General features: G+C 39.5%; 1 protein-coding gene across 3 annotated transcripts in view; it reads left to right on the forward strand.

Annotated features, from left to right (window-relative positions):
• DMC1 (DNA meiotic recombinase 1) overlaps positions 1-20210 on the forward strand; it is a 38254-nt gene that overhangs the window by 5427 nt on the left and 12617 nt on the right. For 2 of the 3 annotated variants that reach the window (XM_039246162.1, XM_039246163.1), the window contains exons 5-12: positions 359-441; positions 2420-2472; positions 4601-4642; positions 5749-5821; positions 10517-10608; positions 11396-11469; positions 11599-11713; positions 12045-12105. In XM_039246162.1, the coding sequence (XP_039102093.1) occupies positions 359-441; positions 2420-2472; positions 4601-4642; positions 5749-5821; positions 10517-10608; positions 11396-11469; positions 11599-11713; positions 12045-12105 (593 nt within the window). Of the gene's footprint in view, positions 1-358; positions 442-2419; positions 2473-4600; positions 4643-5748; positions 5822-10516; positions 10609-11395; positions 11470-11598; positions 11714-12044; positions 12106-15103; positions 15178-20210 lie in introns of those variants that run through there. The other variant, XM_039246164.1, reaches the window with a different exon arrangement.

Genomic DNA, 20210 nt, shown 5'->3' on the forward strand with positions numbered 1-20210 from the left:
TAGATAGGGTAGCTCCAGAGTCTGCTTGCTTACTTGCTTGCTTGCTTGCTTGCTTGCTTGCAATTTTTAATTTGAGATTGAGAGAGAATCTCAAGCAGCCTCCACACTCAGTGAGGAGCCCCACTCAGAGCTTGATCCCACAACCCTGGGATCATGACCTGAGCTGAAATCGAGAGTCAGATGCTAAACCGACTGAGCCACCCAGGTGCCTCCAGAGCCTGTTTTCTTAACTATGATCTTGTGCTGCCTTCAAAGACAAATGAACCGTAGCTTATATCAAATGATGACTCTGATAATCAAGTGAATAGTTTCTGGGAGCATATATACCCTTTGAACCTTTCCTTTTGTCTTTCTGTAGGAACCAGGATTCTTGACTGCCTTTGAGTATAGTGAGAAGAGAAAGATGGTTTTCCATATTACCACTGGGAGCCAGGAATTTGAGTGTGTATCTCATATTTTTTTTACAACTACTAGACACAATCTTTGGAATATTGTATTTCTTTTCTTGACTTTGTTAGAAATCGCTTCTTTTTTTAAAGTAGGCTTTTTTCCCCCCTGAAAGACTACTGATGCAAACAAATTCCAGACAATTTGTAGCAGCAGGACTAAATTTCTTACAAGAATTCAAATCAAAATTATTAGTTTTTGAATCAGCCTGTATTTTAAAAACCTGCGCATGCGTGCAGGAAAAAAGAGGAAATATGAATTCTCACCACCTCCTCCACTGTTACTGTACTGGTTTAAACATCTCTTCTGGAGTATTATAGTAACTTCTAACCCTCTCTCTTTCAGACCTTCCCATTTGTTCTTCACACAGGAGCCAGAATGATGTCTTTCAAACTTGGGTCAGATCATAACACTTCTCTGCCCCAAACTACTCCAAGGACTCCCCATCTCAGAGCAAAAGCCAGAATCCTCTCTAATCTCTGACCTAATCCCATCTTTTATTCTTTTTTTTAGTTTGCAATGCACCAGCCACACTGACTTCTTTGCTATTCCTTGAATATGCCAGGTTACTCACCTGCCTCAGGGCCTTTACACTTACCATTTCCTTTGCCTGGAACACTTTTTACTCCTGTGTCTACATGGCTTGCTGTCATTGCTTTCAAGTCTTTACTAAAATGCCCACTTCTGGGGTGCCTGGGTGGCTCAGTTGGTGAAGCGTCCGACTTAGGCTCAGGTCATGATCTTGCAGTTCGTGGGTTCAAGCCCCACATCGGGCTCTGTGCTGACAGCTAGCTCAGAGCCTAGAGCCTGTTTTAGATTCTGTGTCTCCCTCTCTCTCTGACCCTCCCCTGCTCATGCTGTCTCTCTCTCAGAAATAAATAAAAGATTAAAAAAAATTTTAAATGTCCACTTCTCAGTGAGGTCTCTGATCACTTTATTTAAATATTTAAACTCCCTGCCTTCATCCTCTGTACTTCTTATCTCCTTTTTGGATCTAATTTTTATCCATACCATTTAATAATATCTGACATACCACATATTTTACTAAAGTATTTATTACTATTTTTTATCTGTTCTCCCACTAGAATGTAAGCTCCACAAAATGGAGAATTTCTGTCTTTTGTTCACTGCTTTACCCCAAGTGCATAAACAATCTCTAGCATAAACTAGATTCTCAGTAAATATTAAATAACTGAATGAATAAACAAGTAGTGAATGAAATAAATTGGTGGAGTATACTATATATTACTCTTTTGGAGATCCACGGTGCACACTAGCCTATTAAAGGGTATGAAATCCTGCCATGAAACACAACACCTCTGTAACTTAGCATTGCCCCAAATTTTATAAATCACAGAATCCTTTTTTTTTTTTTTCAAGTAACAGCTAAGGAAGAGTCTTTCCCAAGCACAATATGAACAACCCAGTTAATAACTAAGACCATTTATTCAGGCTTCAATTCACTTCTAAAGAATGAGACTTAAGGGCTCCTGGGTGGCTCAGTCTGACTTTGGCTCAGGTCATGATCTCACAGTTCGTAATTTGAGTTCTGATAGGGACTCTCTGCTATCAGCACAGAGCCCTCCTCGGATCCTGTCTCCCTCTCTCTCTCTGCCCCTCCCCTGCTTGTGCTCTCTCTCTCATTCTCTCAAAAATAAAATAAACATTAAAAAAAAAAAGAATGAGACTTAAAGCCTATATAGACCATTTCCTATTGGTACCCAGAAGTAAGAACAAGAACAGAAAGGCTTATACGTTGTTTTGTGGATCCACTCTGGCCACATGCAGCAGACCCTGTGGTCTAGAGAGGAAGAGTGCCATCTATTCTGCCACGAATTCCTGTTCATATTAGATAGATGATAGATAGATAGATAGATAGATAGATAGATGACAGGAGACATATGATACGCTTTCTCCTTTCTTGATATTTCTATTTCTGTTCCTTTTACTAATGCTTACTTTCTATTTCCAGTAAGTTGCTAGGAGGTGGAATTGAAAGCATGGCAATCACAGAAGCTTTTGGAGGTGGGTAAAACCTTCGTATTTTGTTATATGAAAAGAAGTACACGCTCACATACATACACGTATAATTAAACAAATAACCAATAGTAAATTGCATCTATTTTGAAACTTACAGTGAAGTCTCAGTTATAATACAGGATCATTCTGGGCAGCAATCAAAACAAATTCCAACACTAACAGAGAGGTCTCGTTGGCATTTGTCCTCTTTTCCTCTGACTTCCGTAGAAGAGTAGACATTTTTTCTCTCCTTCCTTCAAAAGGCAGTTGAATAATGGGACCAATTTTATTTCTAGGATATGCATGTTCCATAAACGTAGAGAGTAGATTTTCTCTTCCCTGATCGTATCTTCTATTTTTCTTCAAAACAATTCATGCATAGCTATTTTATGTTACCATGCCTGGCAATTCCAGTATCTGCAGTCCTTAGGGGAACTAAGTCTATTTTTGGTTGTTGATGTTTCTGTTGATGTAGAGAAATAAATCTGGTTTTTATTATTTCTGCTGACTGTCAGTCTTAGTGGCTCACTCCCTTGTGTATTTACTGATATTTGTGAGCTTATTACCTGATTTTGATCTCTGCAAGTTCACCGGACCGAAACTGGTATATGGGAAAGTTTTTCTCTAGAAGGAATTTGCTTTTGTTGGGAGATAGGGCATGCCACCAATCTGAGTTGACTTCAGCTTTCCCTAAGAGGATCTCAGTGCAGTGGGAGAACCGGAGGCTCTCCTTCCTTAGTAGTAGGGTCTTGAACTTTCATTTATATGACTAAAATGAAAAAACTCAGTATTTTTTCCCTATGTAGTGAAGACCCAGTTCTTTCCTACTTTGTATTTTTTTCCTGTGAATCTCCTTTACTGCCCACACAATACACTTCACTTCTGACACTTCTGGCCACTAAACATGTAGACGTTTTCCCCCACAACAATAAGCAATTCTTGGATACCTGCAGGGTATCTAAGAATTCAACTCAATTCTGACACTATCTACCCAGAGATAGCATCAGATTTCATATGTTTAGTAAGGGTTCAGTCCCATAAGAATCCCTTCCCCACCTGCCCCCTGCGTTCAGATGCCATTCACATGCCCAGGTTATTACCTTCTTCTGACCAACCAGCTGTAGATCCAAGGTTCCAACATCCCCCTTCCTGGGGTTGATTAATTTGTTAGAGCAGCTCACAGAACTCGGGAAAACACTTACTTACATTTACTAGTTTATTAAAGATACAATAAAGGATATGGATGAACATCGAGAGGGAAGAGATGAGTAGGAAAAGGTGAGAGAAGAGGTGTGGAGTTTCTATGTCCTCTCTGGACGTGCCCCTCTTCCAGCACCTCCACGTGTTCACCAAGCCAGAAGCTTTCTGAATCCCACACTACTGGGACTTTACGAAGGTTTCCCCACACAGGCATGATCAATTATTAACTCCATTTCCAGCCCTTCTCCCCTCTCTAGAGAAGGGTGCTGAAAATTCTAACCTTCTAATCATGGCTTGGTCTTTTTGGTGACCAGCCCCCGTCCATCCATCAGAAGCCATCAGGAGCCTATCCAGAGCCGCCTCCTTGAAACAAATGATGCTCGTAGTGCTCTTATCAGTTGGGAAATTACAAGGGTTTTAGGAACTTGGTGCCAAGAACTGGAGAGCAGAGATCAATATATGTATTTTTTTTCCTATTATCTCACAATGATTAATCAAACCTAAGGAAAACTTGGTTTAAATAATTTTTTTTCTAAAGGACAGTTCTGTGAACAAATACCTTTAAAATGTTATTTTTACAGGGGTGCCTGGGTGGCTCAGTTAGTTAAGCAGCCAATGCTTGATAACGGCTCAGGTCATGATCTCACTGTCATGAGTTCCAGCCCTGTGTTGGGCTCTGTGTGCTGAGCACGGGGCCTGCTTGGGGTTCTCTCTCTCCCTCTTTCTCTTTCCCCCTCTCAAAGTAGATAAATGTTTTTAAAAGTCATTTTCACTACTGGTATTCATGTTTCAGAATGCACCCATGACACACTAGAACTTTATATGTAAGGTTTGATAATTGGAAAGAAAATCATACTTTGAGGCTGTATTTTATTTTTTATGAAAATATCTAAAAACAAACTATGTGGTTTTTGGTTTTTTCTATATCTCACAGAATTTCGTACTGGAAAAACCCAGCTCTCTCATACCCTCTGCGGTAAGGATGTATAACAACAACAATAACAATAATTATCATAGCTATCACACACTAATTTTATTTTGTGCCTGGTACTTTATATAATCTTGTGTAATCTGAACAAATTTCCAAGGAAACTAAAGCTCAGAGAGGTTAAGTAAACTGCCCATTGTTACACAAATACCAGAGCCAGTCTTTGAATGTATGATGCTTGAGGTAATGTTACATGTGCTGCACTCTGACCACCTGAATGGAACCAGGGCGGAAGTGAGCAGGTACATGAGTGTTGATGGTGGAGAGAGGCCCTCACTGTCTCCATTTATCCCATTTCATCTTTTCTGTATTCTATTGACGAAAATGTCACAAAATCAGTTGAGACCTAGAATCTCTAACTTTCCATGGAGCGAGGAGCTCAGGAAAGACTTAAAAATAAATGTTATTAAAACAAATAAACAAAATACCTCCTTTTATACTAAGCTGTTACTCTGCATTTCTTTGACCTGAGGAGAAGCATGACTACGCAGTTAAGAATGGGATTCTGGAATCAAAATACCTGGTTCCTGTCTTGGCTCAACCATTACCAACTGTGTGACCTTGGGCAAATTGCTTCACCTGTCTCATTTTCCCATCAGTAAAACAGGAATAATGATAGTGCCAAATTTAGGGTTGTTTTGAAAAGTAAATGAAATAATATGTGAACCTAATATAAAGAAATTCCTTAGTATCAACTACTACTTCCTAGAAAGACAATGCATTTTAAAATTTGACATGCACTAATTGAAAGGTTATTTAAATAAGTTATATAGCACACATTGTATTTGTGATTGTTTCTTATAGGAAGAAAGTAATATTTAAATTCTGTTCTTTAGAAAAGAACTAACTTTAATGAATAAAGAGATACTGACATTCTTTGTTGAATTGCGACTATGCTGGTGGAATATTTATGATATTACCATTGGTTAGTAATACAAGAATGGAACATGCTTTTAGAAACTAAGGGATCATGATTCTTTGCCAGATTGACTAAAGATTGCAACCAATGCAAATCCTATGTTAATTTATATATTCACTTCTATAAAACCTGTTCAATCCTATTAATATTATTTAATTTTTTAATTGCTTCCTAGTGACAGCTCAACTTCCAGGAGCAGGAGGCTACTCAGGAGGAAAGATTATCTTCATTGATACAGAAAATACTTTGTAACCTTTTTATTTAAACAAGTTGCTAACATAATTAGTGTGATGTAGTAATGTTACTATAAAAGAAAATTTATTTGAAATATATCATTTGTATAATCATCCCCTAAACCAGCAATAATGAGAAAAGCCACAAGGAAAACAGTTGTTGGTCGAGTTTTCAAGTCACTTTTTATTTAAAAAGGTTTCAGTTCCCCGGATGAGTTTCATGTAAAATTCACAAAATGAATATATGAGAGAAAATTAGATTTTATTCATTTTTTTATCCTCTTCTCCAAAGATTGTACTTAATAATTTGGAAGAAGATTGTTGACTGTCTCAAAGTCATGGTTCAAAATAAAGGGAAGGGTAAGAAGAGAACAAAAGCACAGAAGGGAAAAGGGCAGAACCTGGTTGGGTAACAGAAAGAATTGTAGTTTAATTTGAAATGTAAGGTGTTTCAGAATTAAGGCTGGAAAGGTGATTTGGGTTTTACTTTTTTAAAATTTTTTATAGTTTATTTATCTTTGAGACAGAGACAGAGCATGAGCAGGGGAGGGGCAGAGAGAGAGGGAGACACAGAATCGGAAGCAGGCTCCAGGCTCCGAGCTGTCAGCACAGAGCCCGACGCGGGGCTCGAACTCGTGAACCGCGAGATCGTGACCTGAGCTGAAGTCAGATGCTTAACTGACTGAGCCACCCAGGCGCCCCAGTGATTTGGGTTTTAGATATGAAGGGCTTTAAAACTAGATCAGGGTTGTAAATCCGATACTTTTGCAATATTCCAGGCAAGCAATGAGAGCTTGATCTAGGCTGGAAGCAGAAGGAATAAAAAGAAAAGGACAAGGGGTGCATGGCTGGCTCAGTCAGTGGAGCATGAAACTCTTGATCTTGAGGTCATAGGTTTGAGCCCCACGTTGGGTGTAGAGATTACTTAAAAATAAGAATCTTTAACAAAAAGGGGGGTGGGGGGAGACAAAAATACTAGGGAGGAAATTTGATAGGATTTGATGACCCTATCTTGTAGACCGAGGAAAGAGGTTTGAAACACGACTGTCAGGTGTTTTGTCTGGATGCTGGGAGAATAGTGATGCTGAAGACAGAATTGGGAAGATCGCGTTTCAGACAAAAGGTGTGTTTCATGTCACTGTGTTAAATATGAGGAACAGGAGGACATCCATGGAAATGTTGGGTTCCACCCGACAAGAGGTAGAGCATAACTTTGGATGTGCCTCAGCTTGGAAAGAGGGACTAAGAAAAGAAGACGCCATAGAGACAGAGACAGTAGGAGGAAATTCAGTTGTAGAGGCTGAGCCAGAGAAAAGTTTCAAGAAGAAAAGAATAGTCAAGTACTGTTCCAGAAAGAAAGAGAGGGAAGGCACAAGCTGAGAAAGATCCCTGAGGTTTGACATTAGGAATTCAAGAGAACGTTTGCAGTGAAGTAAGGTGACAGACACTTGTTGTGAGTAAACGGTAAGGAATGGAGGCAGTGTTGTTCACTAACAAGTAGAAGATGAAATACAGTAGTTTGAGGAGGTTATCAGGTTCAGAGGAAATTGCTTTTGGTTTTTTGTTTTGCCTGCACATGGGACAGGGGTGGGCGGCAGAGGAAAGAGCGACAGAATCTCAAGTAGGCTCGACACCCAGCTCTGACAAGGGGTTTGATCTCATGACTGTGCTATCATGACCTGAGCCAAAATTAAGAGCCAGGCGCTCAACCAACTGCGTCACCCAGGCACCTCAGAGGAAATTGTTGTTGTTTTAAATGTTTATTTATTTTGAGAGAGAGAGTACATATGGGTAGGTAGGGACTGAGAGAGAGGGAGAAAGAGAATCCCAAGCAGGCTCCTCACTTTCAGTGCAGAGCCCAACTTGGGGCTCAATCCCACAAACTGTGAGATCATGACCTGAGCCAAAACCAAGAGTTGGTGCTTAAGCAACTGAGCTTAAGGGTGCCCTGGAAATTGTTTTTACAAATGGGAAAGACTAGTACAAATTTGTAAGGCCATTCACAATGAAGCCCTAGCCTAGCTCTCTAAGCTCATTACTCACTATTACCACCATTGTTAGAGGCAAAGAGATCCAGTCTGTTCTAGTCCAATATTATTGTCTCTAAAACATGAAAACATTGTACAGCAGTAATTAGTTAAACTATGAAAGTACTCATTTTCTCTGTTTATTATAGTTTCTTGCATCCCAAATCTTCTTTCTGGCATTTTTGTTTTATTGAAGTACCTGCTCAAGTCATTCTTTCAGAAAAGTAATCCAAGTGGTAAACTTTGAGCCCTGGCTTGTCTGAAAATGCCTTTATTTTGCTCCCACTCTTAAATGTTAATTTGGCCATAGAGAAATTTGTGGGCTATGTTTCTTTAAAATTTTTTAACATTTATTTGTTTGTTTGTTTGCTTGTTTTGAGAGAGAGACAGAGTGCAAGCGGGGCAGGGGCAGAGACAGGGGGAGACACAGAATTGGAAGCAGGCTCCAGGCTCTGAGCTGTCTGCCCAGAGCTGGACACAGGGCTCAAAATCACAAACCGTGAGACCATGACCTGAGCTGAAAGTCGGACCTGTAACTGACTGAGCCCCCCAGGCGCCCAGCAGGCTATATTTCTATCCTCCTCCTGGGGTATCTGATCCCTACCTCACAGGCATTCTGAATCATACGAATCCTTTAAGACTGTCCTTTGAAGGCCTGCCTTTTCTAATCTCTCACTGTTCAGCTTAAAAAACCTGGTCCTTCCTAAGCTGTTACAGAATTTACTATCTAAAATACGCTAGTAGAAGGGAAAAAACAGAACCACGTGCAGAAAAGACTTTATTTGGAAATAGCGGGCCTGTGAAGACTCTGAAGGAGACTCCAAACTTGGGGAAGGAGGGTGGAAGACTATATAGGGCTGTAGCAAGAGGAGCACAGCTGGAGTTCAGCTAGTTTCAGAAATAGTTGATTAAGAATGGTGCTTAAAGAGGGAAGAATTGTTCTTGCAGATGAACAGCCACTGTTTGGGCAATTTGGATTTTATCGAGAATGGTAGAGGGGAACTGTTTGGAGCTAAGTCATGTGCAAGAGGGAGTAGGGAGGAACAGCTGGGGCGGGGGGGGGTGACAAGGACATTCAAGAGCCCCATTGGAATGTTCTCATTCCTTTGGTTTTTCTCACACTGCTCTCTCTTGATATTTTCTTTTTTAGATGTTTATATTTTGCCTTCTTAATTATGTTTTATGTTTACCTATAATATGGATTGTCTTACAATTCCTCTTATCTCCCACAATGCACTGGGAGTTGGTTAAAATGATTGTCAATTCCATATGATAATTGGTTAACAAATATTTATAGATTGAGTTGAACTTTCTTCAGCATAAGTCCACCTTTTACGCACCCAGTCACATAGTAACTGGGTTCTGTAAAAAGTAATGTAGTGAAAAACATTTTTATTACGTCTTCCAATTCTTTGTCTTTTTTGGCTTGTCCACCAAAAATGTCCACACTCAGTGGCAATGGAAGATTTTAGTGGTTGTCACTAAACTTTTAAGAAAAGAACATATTACTGCATTAGGATATGCACATTTCCCAGATGGCTGGGAAATCTAAAGACAATCCAATGCAACATATATGGAACCAGTTGTAAATGTCACAAATAAGATTGTAAATTGTCCTTGTTTTACAGTTAGTTATAGTATGATCAGTATTATAAAAATACCATAAACAAAGTGAAGTGAAATGAGACCATGGATAAGACTTAAAAAATGTTTGTTATTCCTATCTAGTTCAGATGGGTATAAGTGATGATTAGCATCTTCCAAAATACCTTTGCCAGTGCACTGAATGTGCCTTCCTATGAATTTGCTAATTTCAGCAAGCTAACACAAGTCCTTTAGGAGAAGGTAGATTTTAAACCCTAAATAAACCAAAAACCATAGGTTGATAATTTCCTTCTGATCCTTAAAATTACTTTTTGATCCTTTGGTTCATGTAGTCAAGCTTATCATTTGTTGGCAACTCACAGTTAATGGTATATTAAATTATTTCATATTAAATAAGTTTAAAGAGAATGAGTTAATTCACTTCGAAGTGACTTGAATTATGATTCAGTGATATTATCTTCCCAGGGTAGATCTACTTCTATAGAACTGAGATCAAAGAAAGGCACAAATCTTAGTTTCTAGTCTTTCTCTTGTAACTGATTGGTCAGTGTCCTTATCTGTAAAATGTAATATAGGTCATAACAAGTAGCTTCCAAAGTTATTATAAATATTAGGTTATTTAGTATCTATTTATTTATTTTAGAGAGAGAGCATAGACACAAGGTGGGGAGAGGGGCAGAGAGAGACTCTTAAGCAGGCTCCATGCTCAGTGGGGAGCCCCACAAAGGGTTCGAGGGGGCTTCATCCTATGACCCTGTGACCTGAGCTGAATTCAAGGGTCTGAGACTTAACCGACTAAGTCACCCAGGCTCCCCTGGATTATTTAATATTTAAATTCATCCCTGCTTCATCATTTCCATCACTGTTATTACTACCTAAAGTATTTGTTAACTTGGGCACTTAAGAAAAAAATAAAATCTGATATAGATTTTAAGTGATTATTTGCCTCCTGCAGAATACCTTTGCAGGGGTGTCGTTCGCCTCTCTGCTAGTTTTCTTACTTAAGGTATTACCGTTTGTAGTTGTCTAAACTTTTTTGGAATTGATTTATTGGATCCTTAATCTTGGCCTCCTCCAGCCGTCCAGATCGTCTTCGGGACATTGCTGACCGCTTCAATGTAGACCATGATGCGGTACTGGACAATGTACTCTATGCACGTGCATATACTAGTAAGAGCCCCATGCTAAGTGGATGCTTAGGCTGTTTTAAGGTTGGCAGCACTGGTTTATTATTTCGGTGATACGTATAACTGTTCTTTTCATTTTACTTTCCTCCCAATTGATTTAGTCAGTCCACAAATGTTATCTATCCTCTGGCAACTCCTTAGATATTAAAATGCCTTCAAATGATTTCTTGTTCTTTGTCTTTGAAACAGAGAATAACATTCTTTTTGGATAATGTAGCATTTGGCATACATGCTAAGGCAGACTGGAATCATATTTAGTAAAGCCATAAGTAGGGGCGCCTGGGTGACTCAGCTGGTTGAGTGTCCGACTTGAGCTCAGGTTATGATTACCTGGTTCAGGGTTTCAAGTCCCACATCGGGCTCACTGCCGTCAGCCCAGAGCCTGCTTTAGATCTAATGTCCCTCTCTCTCTCTGCCCCCCAAAACTTGAATAAAAAACTCCATAAATAATTAAGAAATTTCTTTCTTTTATTTTTAAGATTTGTCTATTTATTTTGAGAAAGAGAACACCAGTGACAGAGGAGCAGAGAGAGAAGAGGAAAGAGAATCCCAAGCAGGCTCTGCTCTGTCAATGTAGAGCTCAACCCGGGGCTCGAACTCACGAAACTGTGAGATTATGACCAAGAGTCAGACACCTAACCGACTGAGCCACCCAGATGCCCGAGAAAACCCTTTCAGTCCTCTCTGTTGCCTGACTCCAAGAGCATACATGATCTTAGCCTCTGCTTCTTCTAGCTTTTATAACATTTTCTTCCTGCATTTCCCACCAGGTGAACATCAGATGGAGCTACTTGATTACGTAGCAGCAAAGTTCCACGAAGAGGCTGGCATCTTCAAGCTGTTGGTACGAGCTTTTCAATACTGCTCCCTCACAGAGCTACTTAACTTACCATTTTTCTCCTATTAATTCCAATGCAGATTAACTTCTTTCCATTTCCAAATGCACATTTATTTTTATGTGAATCCCGTATAGATCATTGATTCAATAATGGCCCTTTTTCGAGTGGATTTCAGCGGTCGTGGGGAGTTGGCTGAACGGCAGCAAAAATTGGCCCAGATGTTGTCACGACTCCAAAAAATCTCAGAAGGTAGATTTTTAAAATAAATGGTACTATCAGAGTTGCATCTGTGACTGTTGAGAAGGCTTTGCAGCATAATGTCAGGAGGCAGTACATTTTTTAAAAATAAAATTCATGGGACCACAGCTCTTTTAGTAAACCAAAATACTGATTTTAAATCAAAATAAGGTACCTAAGAAGTAATAACAATAATAAATTTAATTTATGTTATCAATGAAAAAATAGGAACATATTATTTACAAAATAAATGTATAGCATAGTATTCCTAAACTCTGAAATCTAAACAATGAACTTTCATATTGCCATTCTCTTAGTCTCTCAATTTTATTTATTGATGCAGAATATAACGTGGCTGTGTTTGTGACCAATCAAATGACTGCTGATCCTGGAGCAACTATGACGTAAGCCCCAATATTCTACTTTTATGTTTCAGTTAATATCAGAAAGGTTAGTGAAGAACAGAAAATAATTCCAAAATGATCAGTTCTGATGTGGGGACAAATATATCACACATCACTCTATTCCACAGTGCCTATTACTTCATAAATTCAAATATCACGTGTTATCCAGAATCTCTAGTTCTTTATAAAATAAAGCAATAGTTTAACCATTTTCAGGGATACTTTGGGCTCCCCTTTTGTCTAGGACTAAAAGGATATTTATTGGAAGACAATAAGAAAAAGATGAAAATTTATATTCCATATACATGGATGGCTTCTATTGTACTAACAAGCTATCAGCCAAAAAACAAAAAGGAAGGCTCCCTATAGGAGATACATGAGATACAGTTGTAAGAGGCCCTGTGAGAGAAGTCTCCGGTTAGAAGAAACAGAGCTTCAGTTCACACTAGGCATATTCAGAATCCGTTGAGGTGTCTGTGCACATCACAGACCTATTGATGGCTCTGCTTGACAGATGGCGGTGAACAGAAAGGCAAGGAGTCCTAAAATAGGATGATGAAAACAGAAGATTCAAAGAAAGATTAGTTGCCACACCATCAGACATTTTGAGCTATATGTATCTGAATAAGCAATCAAAATAACCCCGCATTCGTGATGTCAGTCTTTTCAACGAGCTTATATTTAGAAAAAAATTTTAACCAGAGAAAAGTTGCAAGTCAGTACAATGAATACACATATACCATTCACCAAGGTTCATCTGTTCTTAACATTTGCCAGATTTTTTCTCTCTTGTGTTTTGTGTGTGTGTGTGTGTGTGTGTGTGTAACAACTCTTTCCCCATAGGTACACATATTCAAATGTGTGTGTGTGTGTGTGTGTGTGTGTGTGTGTGTATCTTTTCTGGTGAACCATATGAGAGGTTTTCCAATGGAACCATTGAGAATTATTTACAGATAATATGACACTTCACCTCTTACTACTTCAGCGTATTTCCTGTAAGAACAAGGACATTCCACAGTAGAACTATCACAGGCAGGAAATGTAACATGGGCACACTAGTGTTATCTCATATATATTTGTATTCAAGTGTCTCCATTTGTCTCGGTAATGTCTGTTGTAGCTGTTGGGGTTTTTACGTTTTGTTTCTGATTCGGGACCAATGAGGATCACGCACTGCATGGAGGCGTTATGTCTCTTTAGTCTCCTTTAATCAAAACAGCTCTTCAGCATTTGTTAGGCTTTTATGACACTGACGGTTTTGAAGAGTACAGGTCAGCTGTTTTTCAGAGTGTCCCTCAGTTTGGAGGGTGTTTTTCCTCATTATTTAAAATATTAAACATGTTTGGCAGGAAAATTACTTAAGCAATAATATGACCTTCTCTATAGATCATATCAGGAGGCACACGATGTCAGTTTGTCCCATCATTAGTGATGTCAAGTTTTATCATGTGATTAAGATGGTGTTTACAAGATTTCCCCATTGTAAAAGACCTTGTCACCTTTATAATGAATAAGCAGTTTGTGGGGGGATACTTTGAGATGTGTGTAAATATCGTGTTCTGCAATAAGCTTTCACCAATTGGTTTTAGCATCCATTGAAGCTTCGTGGTTAAATCAGTTATTGCTCTGGGGATTCCAAGATCGTTTTATTTAAAGCTGAGATGGGGAGTCTGGGTGGCTTAGGCGATTAAGCGTCTGACCTTGGCTTAGGTCATGATCTTGCTGTTCCCAAGTTTGAGCCTTGCGTCGGGCTGTGTACTGACAGTTGAGAGCCCGGAGCCTGTTTGGGGTTCTGCGTCTCCCCCACTCTCTCTGCCCCTCCCCAACTCATACTCTGTCACTCTCAAACCTAAATAAACATTAAAAAAAAATTTTAACTGAGGCAATATATCATATAATAACAGATAAATGGATCATTGATATATATGTACTTAAAAGTGTTTGATATGCCAATGTAAAATTTGTAAATTGTGCTGAAACATATGTGTCTCTTTTTAGGCATTTTCTTTACTTTTTAAATTTTTTAAAGATTTTATTTTTTTACTTATTTATTTATTTATTTATTTTAGAGAGAGAGAGCACAGGCAGGGGAGAGGGGCAGAGGGAGAGAGAGAATTTTTTTTTTAATCTTCTTTTTTTTTGAGACAGGGAGAGAATCTTAAGCAGGCTCTACGCTCATCACAGAGCCCAACATGGGGATCTGTCTCAGGACCATAAGATCATGACCTGAGCCAAAATCAAGACTCAGAGGCTTAACTGACTGAGCCACCCAGGCACCCCAAGATTTTATTTTTAAGTAATCTCTGCCCCCAATGTAGGGCTCAAACTCAAAACCCCAAGAGAAGAAGTCACATGTTCCACCAGCTGAGCCAGCCAGGCGCCCCTCTTTAGGCATTTTCTAAACTAATCCTAAGAATATTGCTGCATCTTCTGCAATTTATATCTCTCACTTTTCGATACTCTTTTATGAGTATTTTCTACTTAATCACAGGAGATTCCAATGTGAAAAACATTAACTGCATGAATGGTATTAAGCAAGTTAAAAAGATCGAGGAGGGGGAATCAATCATTTATTCATTCAATAAATACTTATTGAAAAATCTCCGATAGGGGCTCCTGGGTGGCTCAGTCAGTTAAGTGTCCGACTTTGGCTCAGGTCATGATCTCGCCCTTCGTGGGTTTGAGCCCCGCGTCAGGTTCTGTGCTGACAGCTCAGAGCCTGGAGCCTGTTTCAGATTCTGTGTCTTCCTCTCTCTCTGCTCCTCCCCTGCTCATGCTCTGTCTCAAAAATAAATAAAAACTATTAAAAAAAATAAATTTAAAAAATCTGCTATGTATCAACATTCTGGGAATTCACTAGCAAACAAAAGACTATGAATCTTGCCTTCATAGAGAAGAAAATAAGTGATGTCCACTTAACTCAGAATTGTGCAGACTTGGTAGGTCATGCATTGCCTGTAGTCCTCGAGTGGTTAAGGCAATCTTCTCTGTTTTATAGGGTGTCTTTCATACACAGGACATGAAGTACTTCACAAAGTGTAATTTTAAACTGAAGAGAAATGGAAGATTTTTAGGGCTCACTTTAAAAAGAGAAAATGACTCATTGGCTCAGAGGGAGGAAGTGGGTTGTATTCAAATAAAACAGTACAAGTTAAAGAGCAATGTTCTTTCTTCAGGTGTGAGGAGGGAACACTGCAGAGGCCAAAACTGTCTATCTAGAGTTAGAAGGCAAAGGAGATCTGTGGAAATCGGGTCAGATAGGGGTTCTTTTTCTTATATTTGTAGAAAGTTCAAAAAGAATAAAGCCATTTTGAATTGACTCCAATAAGACAGTGAAAGGAGAAATAGAGAGGTGACAGGAAATAATTGAAGGAGCAGAGAGGGGAGGAGGTTTATAATGAAGTGAGCTGAGAGCCAGAGAAGGTAACAAAGACTAGTATTTTTGCTGGGTGACTCTGCTTTGAAACATCATCTTCTCCACTGAGCCAAGTTGTGAGCAATCAAACTTCACTATAATTAGTATATTCTGAAGTATATTAAATTATAACAATATAAATTAAGTGCACGTCTTCATATAAAGCACATAAATTGCCACAACTCAATGAAAAAGAACAAAAAAGTACAGGTTTAAACTAAAGGATCTCAAATGGTATTAGAAAACCTCCCATAAAGAAAATCTTTGTTTCTCAGTGTTGAAGGACTCCAAGCTGCAGCTCGCCTGGGACCTGTCAGAGAAATAGCACTATAATTGGTATGAGTCCCCAAGTATGCTGACAATAATTGAGGCTTATATCCCATGCATTATACTTGATGGCACATCGTATTAAAAAGGAACAAAATTATAGAGGCGAGGAGCTGCTGTCTCATACAGCAGAGCTTTAGCTCCCAGACAGGCTCACAGATACAGATTTTAGAACTAGAATGACCCAGCTGATGAAGGCCTGGAGATAAAAAGTGAAAGTATCAGCCCACAAAGCGCCGCGCCGGGGCAAATCATAGGAGTAACAAATAAGACCACCTACTTCATTTGTGTATTTGGTTTTGCTAAGACAAAAGATCATCTTAGAACATTGGCAGTCTTGTCAATGTGCAGTCACTTTATTCTCTAGCAGTGTCACCCACTGATTCAACGTCATTTGCGTAAATTAAGAGGCAATGTGGTTGAAGAAAAAATATTAAGCCAAGCTCACAAGCCTGGTGACCTTGAGCAGGTCATTTAAACTATTCGAACTCCAGGGGTGCCTGGTTGGCTCAATCAGAAGAACATTCCACCCTTGATCTTGGAGTTGTGAGTTTGAGCCCTACAATGAGTGTAGAGATTACTTCAATAAAATAAAAACTTAAATAAATAAATAATAAAAATAAACTATTTGAACTGCATTAAGAGATTAAGAGGACTTTAATTTATTGATTGCTTACCATGTGCCAGGTGCTTTTATGCATCATCTTATATAATTCTCATATCCTCCCAGCATAACTCAGGCTCCCTAGGCCCCCCTGTTCTTTCTATCAAGCAGATCTCAAAATATTGCTACATGTCCCCCTAGCCCAAAACCCAGAATTCCGTCTTTAAAGTCTGGAAAAGAGTGTAGATGTTTCTGCGTACTTTATGAGAAAATGGTGGGGGTGGGGAGAATTACTTAACAAAACTTCTTAAACATACCCCTTTTAAAAAACCATCTTTTCTTGGGGCACCTGGGTGGCTCAGTCAGTGGAGCATGACTAGTGATCTTGAGGTTGTGAGTCTGAGCCCCATGTTGGGTGGTGTAGAGATTAGTTAAAAAAATAAAATCTTTTAAAGACAGTTTTTGGGGGTGCCTAGGTGGCTCAGTCGGTTAAGCATCTAATTTTGGTTCAGGTCATGGTCTCACAGTTTGTGAGTTCGAGCCCCATATCAGATAGGCTTGAGCTCTGCTTCAGGATTCTCTCTCTCTCTCTCTCTCTCTCTCTCTGCTCCTTGCTCACTCACAATCTCTATCTCTCTCAAAAAAATAAAAAATCTTTGGGGCACCCGGTGGCTCAGTTAGTTAAGCATCTAACTCTTTTATTTTTTATTTTTTATTATTTATTTTTGAGAGAGAGAGCCAGAGCATGAGTGGGGGAGGGACAGAAAGAGAGGGAGACACAGAATCCCAAGAGAGGTTCCAGGCTCTGGGCTGTCAGTACAGAGCCTGATGCAGGACTCAAACTCACAAACTGCAAGATCATGACCTGAGCTGAAGTAGGATACTTAACTGACTGAGCCACCCAGGCGCCCCATCAGCATCTGACTCTTGATTTCAGCCCAGGTCATGATCTAAGGGCCATGAGATCAAGCCCATGGGATTCTCTCACTCTGCCCCTCCCCTGCTTGCTCATGCTTTCTCTCTAAATAAATAAATAAATAAATAAACATTAAAAAAAATCTTTTCTCTTTCCCCCAAATTCTTCTCTTTTTGCGGTACTCTTCTTTCCCTATCTTCCCTTAATCTCAAAGAATCTTCCTCATTCTTGGGCATGTTCACTCAGCCGTTCTCTCCTCAGTATACCCCTTCTCAAAAATTCCATCCAAAAGCTTCCTCTTTAGCAAGTCCAAAGTGCCAGGAATCCCAGCTGTCCCTCAGGGACAGTACCAACTTGCCCTTGGACAGGCCCCTGAAGGTCCCCACTCCAACCAGTATTTGAGGTAGATACTACTATTATTCCTAATTTGTAAAGGAGGAAATAGAGGCTCAGAGTATCTATTTGCCCAATCATACAGTTTAAAAATGGGAGCTGGAGGTGCCTGGATGGCTCAGCCATTTAAGCGTCTGACTCTTGATTTTGGCTCAGGTCATGACTTCATAGTTTGTGCGGCTGAGCCCTATGTCAGGCTCTGCACTTGTCACTGTGGAACCTGCTTGGGATGGTCCCTCTCCTCTATCTGCCCCTCCCCTGCATGTGCATGTTCTCTCTAAGTAAATAAATAAAACCCGGAGCCAGGATTTGAACCTAGGTTCAAATCAAATCTTTGATTTCAAAGCTGATGCTCTTTTAGCCTCACTGCACTATGCTCCCTATGCTGCTCCTAGGAAAATGTAACCTGCCTACCGTCACCACAATCTTGTGCTTCATGACCCCAGCACCCTGGTTTGAAGGTCAGACTGTTTTGGGTCTTACCCTCAACAATGTAATATGCTGTGTCTGTTAAACCAGATGGGGATAAGTGACATAATCTCTCTTGGCCCCTTTGTACCCACCCCTCTCTCTTCCTCCTACTCGTCATACTCTCCCATCCCCTGTGAAAAGGAGGAAAGAAGAGAAAAAAATATATGAAAGAAAGGGAAACAAGAATAGGCTAAAGGAGGGATGTGGGTGGTTTTCTGAAGCTGTTTTTACTGGATCAGAAATAGAAGTAAATTAAAGCCTTCTCAAAGGATGCGGAATGCTATACCTTCTCGTACTTTACTTCAAGCCTTAGTTATAACTGCTAGAATACTCAAGAAGTTCAAAGAAACTTTAAGAGGGGCGCCTGGGTGGCTTAGTCGGTTAAGCGTCCGACTTTCGCTTGGGTCATGATCTCGCGGTTCGTGGGTTCGAGTCCCGCGTCGGGCTCTGTGCTGACCGCCAGCTCAGAGCCTGGAGCCTGTTTCAGAGTCTGTGACTCCATCTCTCTCTGACCCTCCCCTGCTCATGCTGTCTCTCTCTCTCTCCCAGAAATAAATAAAACATTTAAAAAAAATTAAAAAACAAAAGAAACTTTAAGAAAAGTTTCTTAGTCTACATGTCATTGAAAGAGTGACTGTTTTAACTGAATCATTTAATTAAATAATCAAGCTACCATTTGTTTAGTATCTCTCATGTGCCAAGATCAGTGTAAGGGTAGAGCTAATGTACATAAGTGACCTGGTACAGTTCTTGGCATGTAGTAGGCTTTCAATGAGTTCTATTAAATATGTCTTGAATCCTCATGATAGCCCTTAAGAGGTAAAGTCTTTTTGTTCCCATTTTACAGTTAAAGACACCAAAGTTCATAAAGCTAAGTAACTAGCCCAAGGCAACACCGATGATATGTGTTTGAGTCAGGATTGAGAAAGCAGCTGATTGTAGCCACTGGGCTAATGTCTTACCTAAACTATTTCATTTTATTCTTACAAATACCCTACCAGTTAGATACCTTTATTCCCACCCACACACTCCCCATTTATAATGAAGAAACAGACACTTAAAATGTTTGAACAATTCTCTGAGGTCACATGGCTGTGAACTTGAACCCAGGTCTAACTCCAAAGTTCATATACCACACAGTACATTCCCTTATATGCCTGGGGAGAGGTTGGCAAGCTGTCATTTGAGAAACTTTGCAGGGATGTATCCATTACTATGCTGAATTGACCAGAGTTCAGGGCCCTCAGCCTTATAGGCAGAGATTTAATTTGGTTGCCTACTGAGAACCAATCTATTTCTCAGGGGCAGACTCACATTAATCAAGCTCAAGAGACTCCTTCATGGAGGAGGGATCAGAGGGCCAGTTAACTGATAACGAAAAATGTAACCACATTCGAGGTTCTTATAACCAGTGCATTCTCTCCTTGTAGGCAGACCTCTCTAGGAATTCAAATTTTAACCCAAAGTTATTTGCTAAATATGGAATTGAAGCAAAAGGAAGTCACTGGATAAGTTAAGAAGAGCATCTGCCACATAGTAAGGATTCAATAAATCTTAACTCTTATTACTATTACTAATACCCAGAGGAGAGAGAAACCATGAATCCCTTAAACTCACATGAAAAGTTTGTGTAAGTACATATGTACATTTTTTCTGGGGAAGAGTCTATATCTTTTACTAAATTAGCAAAGTGTTATAAGAAAGGTTAAGAGCTTAAATTCTATGCAAAATTCTACACAGAATCCTGAACACCGAGATGAAGCAAGTAGAATTTGAATTGGCTTGATATGCTCCCAGAGCTAAGGCTGTTATGGTATGTTAAAATCTAATTTGATTGCATATAACCTCTTAGTTTATGAATCATTTCTGAGGACATTTTTCTTCCCATAATATCTTTTCTATATGTTTTCCTAGTACGTTTGACATTCTGTAATTTATTTCCCCATTTAGTTCATTCGAAATCATCTCCCTTTGGAGGT

Source organism: Hyaena hyaena, unplaced genomic scaffold (assembly GCF_003009895.1).
Source record: "Hyaena hyaena isolate Hyena2069 unplaced genomic scaffold, ASM300989v1 scaffold_280, whole genome shotgun sequence".
Taxonomy (NCBI): Eukaryota; Metazoa; Chordata; class Mammalia; order Carnivora; family Hyaenidae; genus Hyaena; species Hyaena hyaena.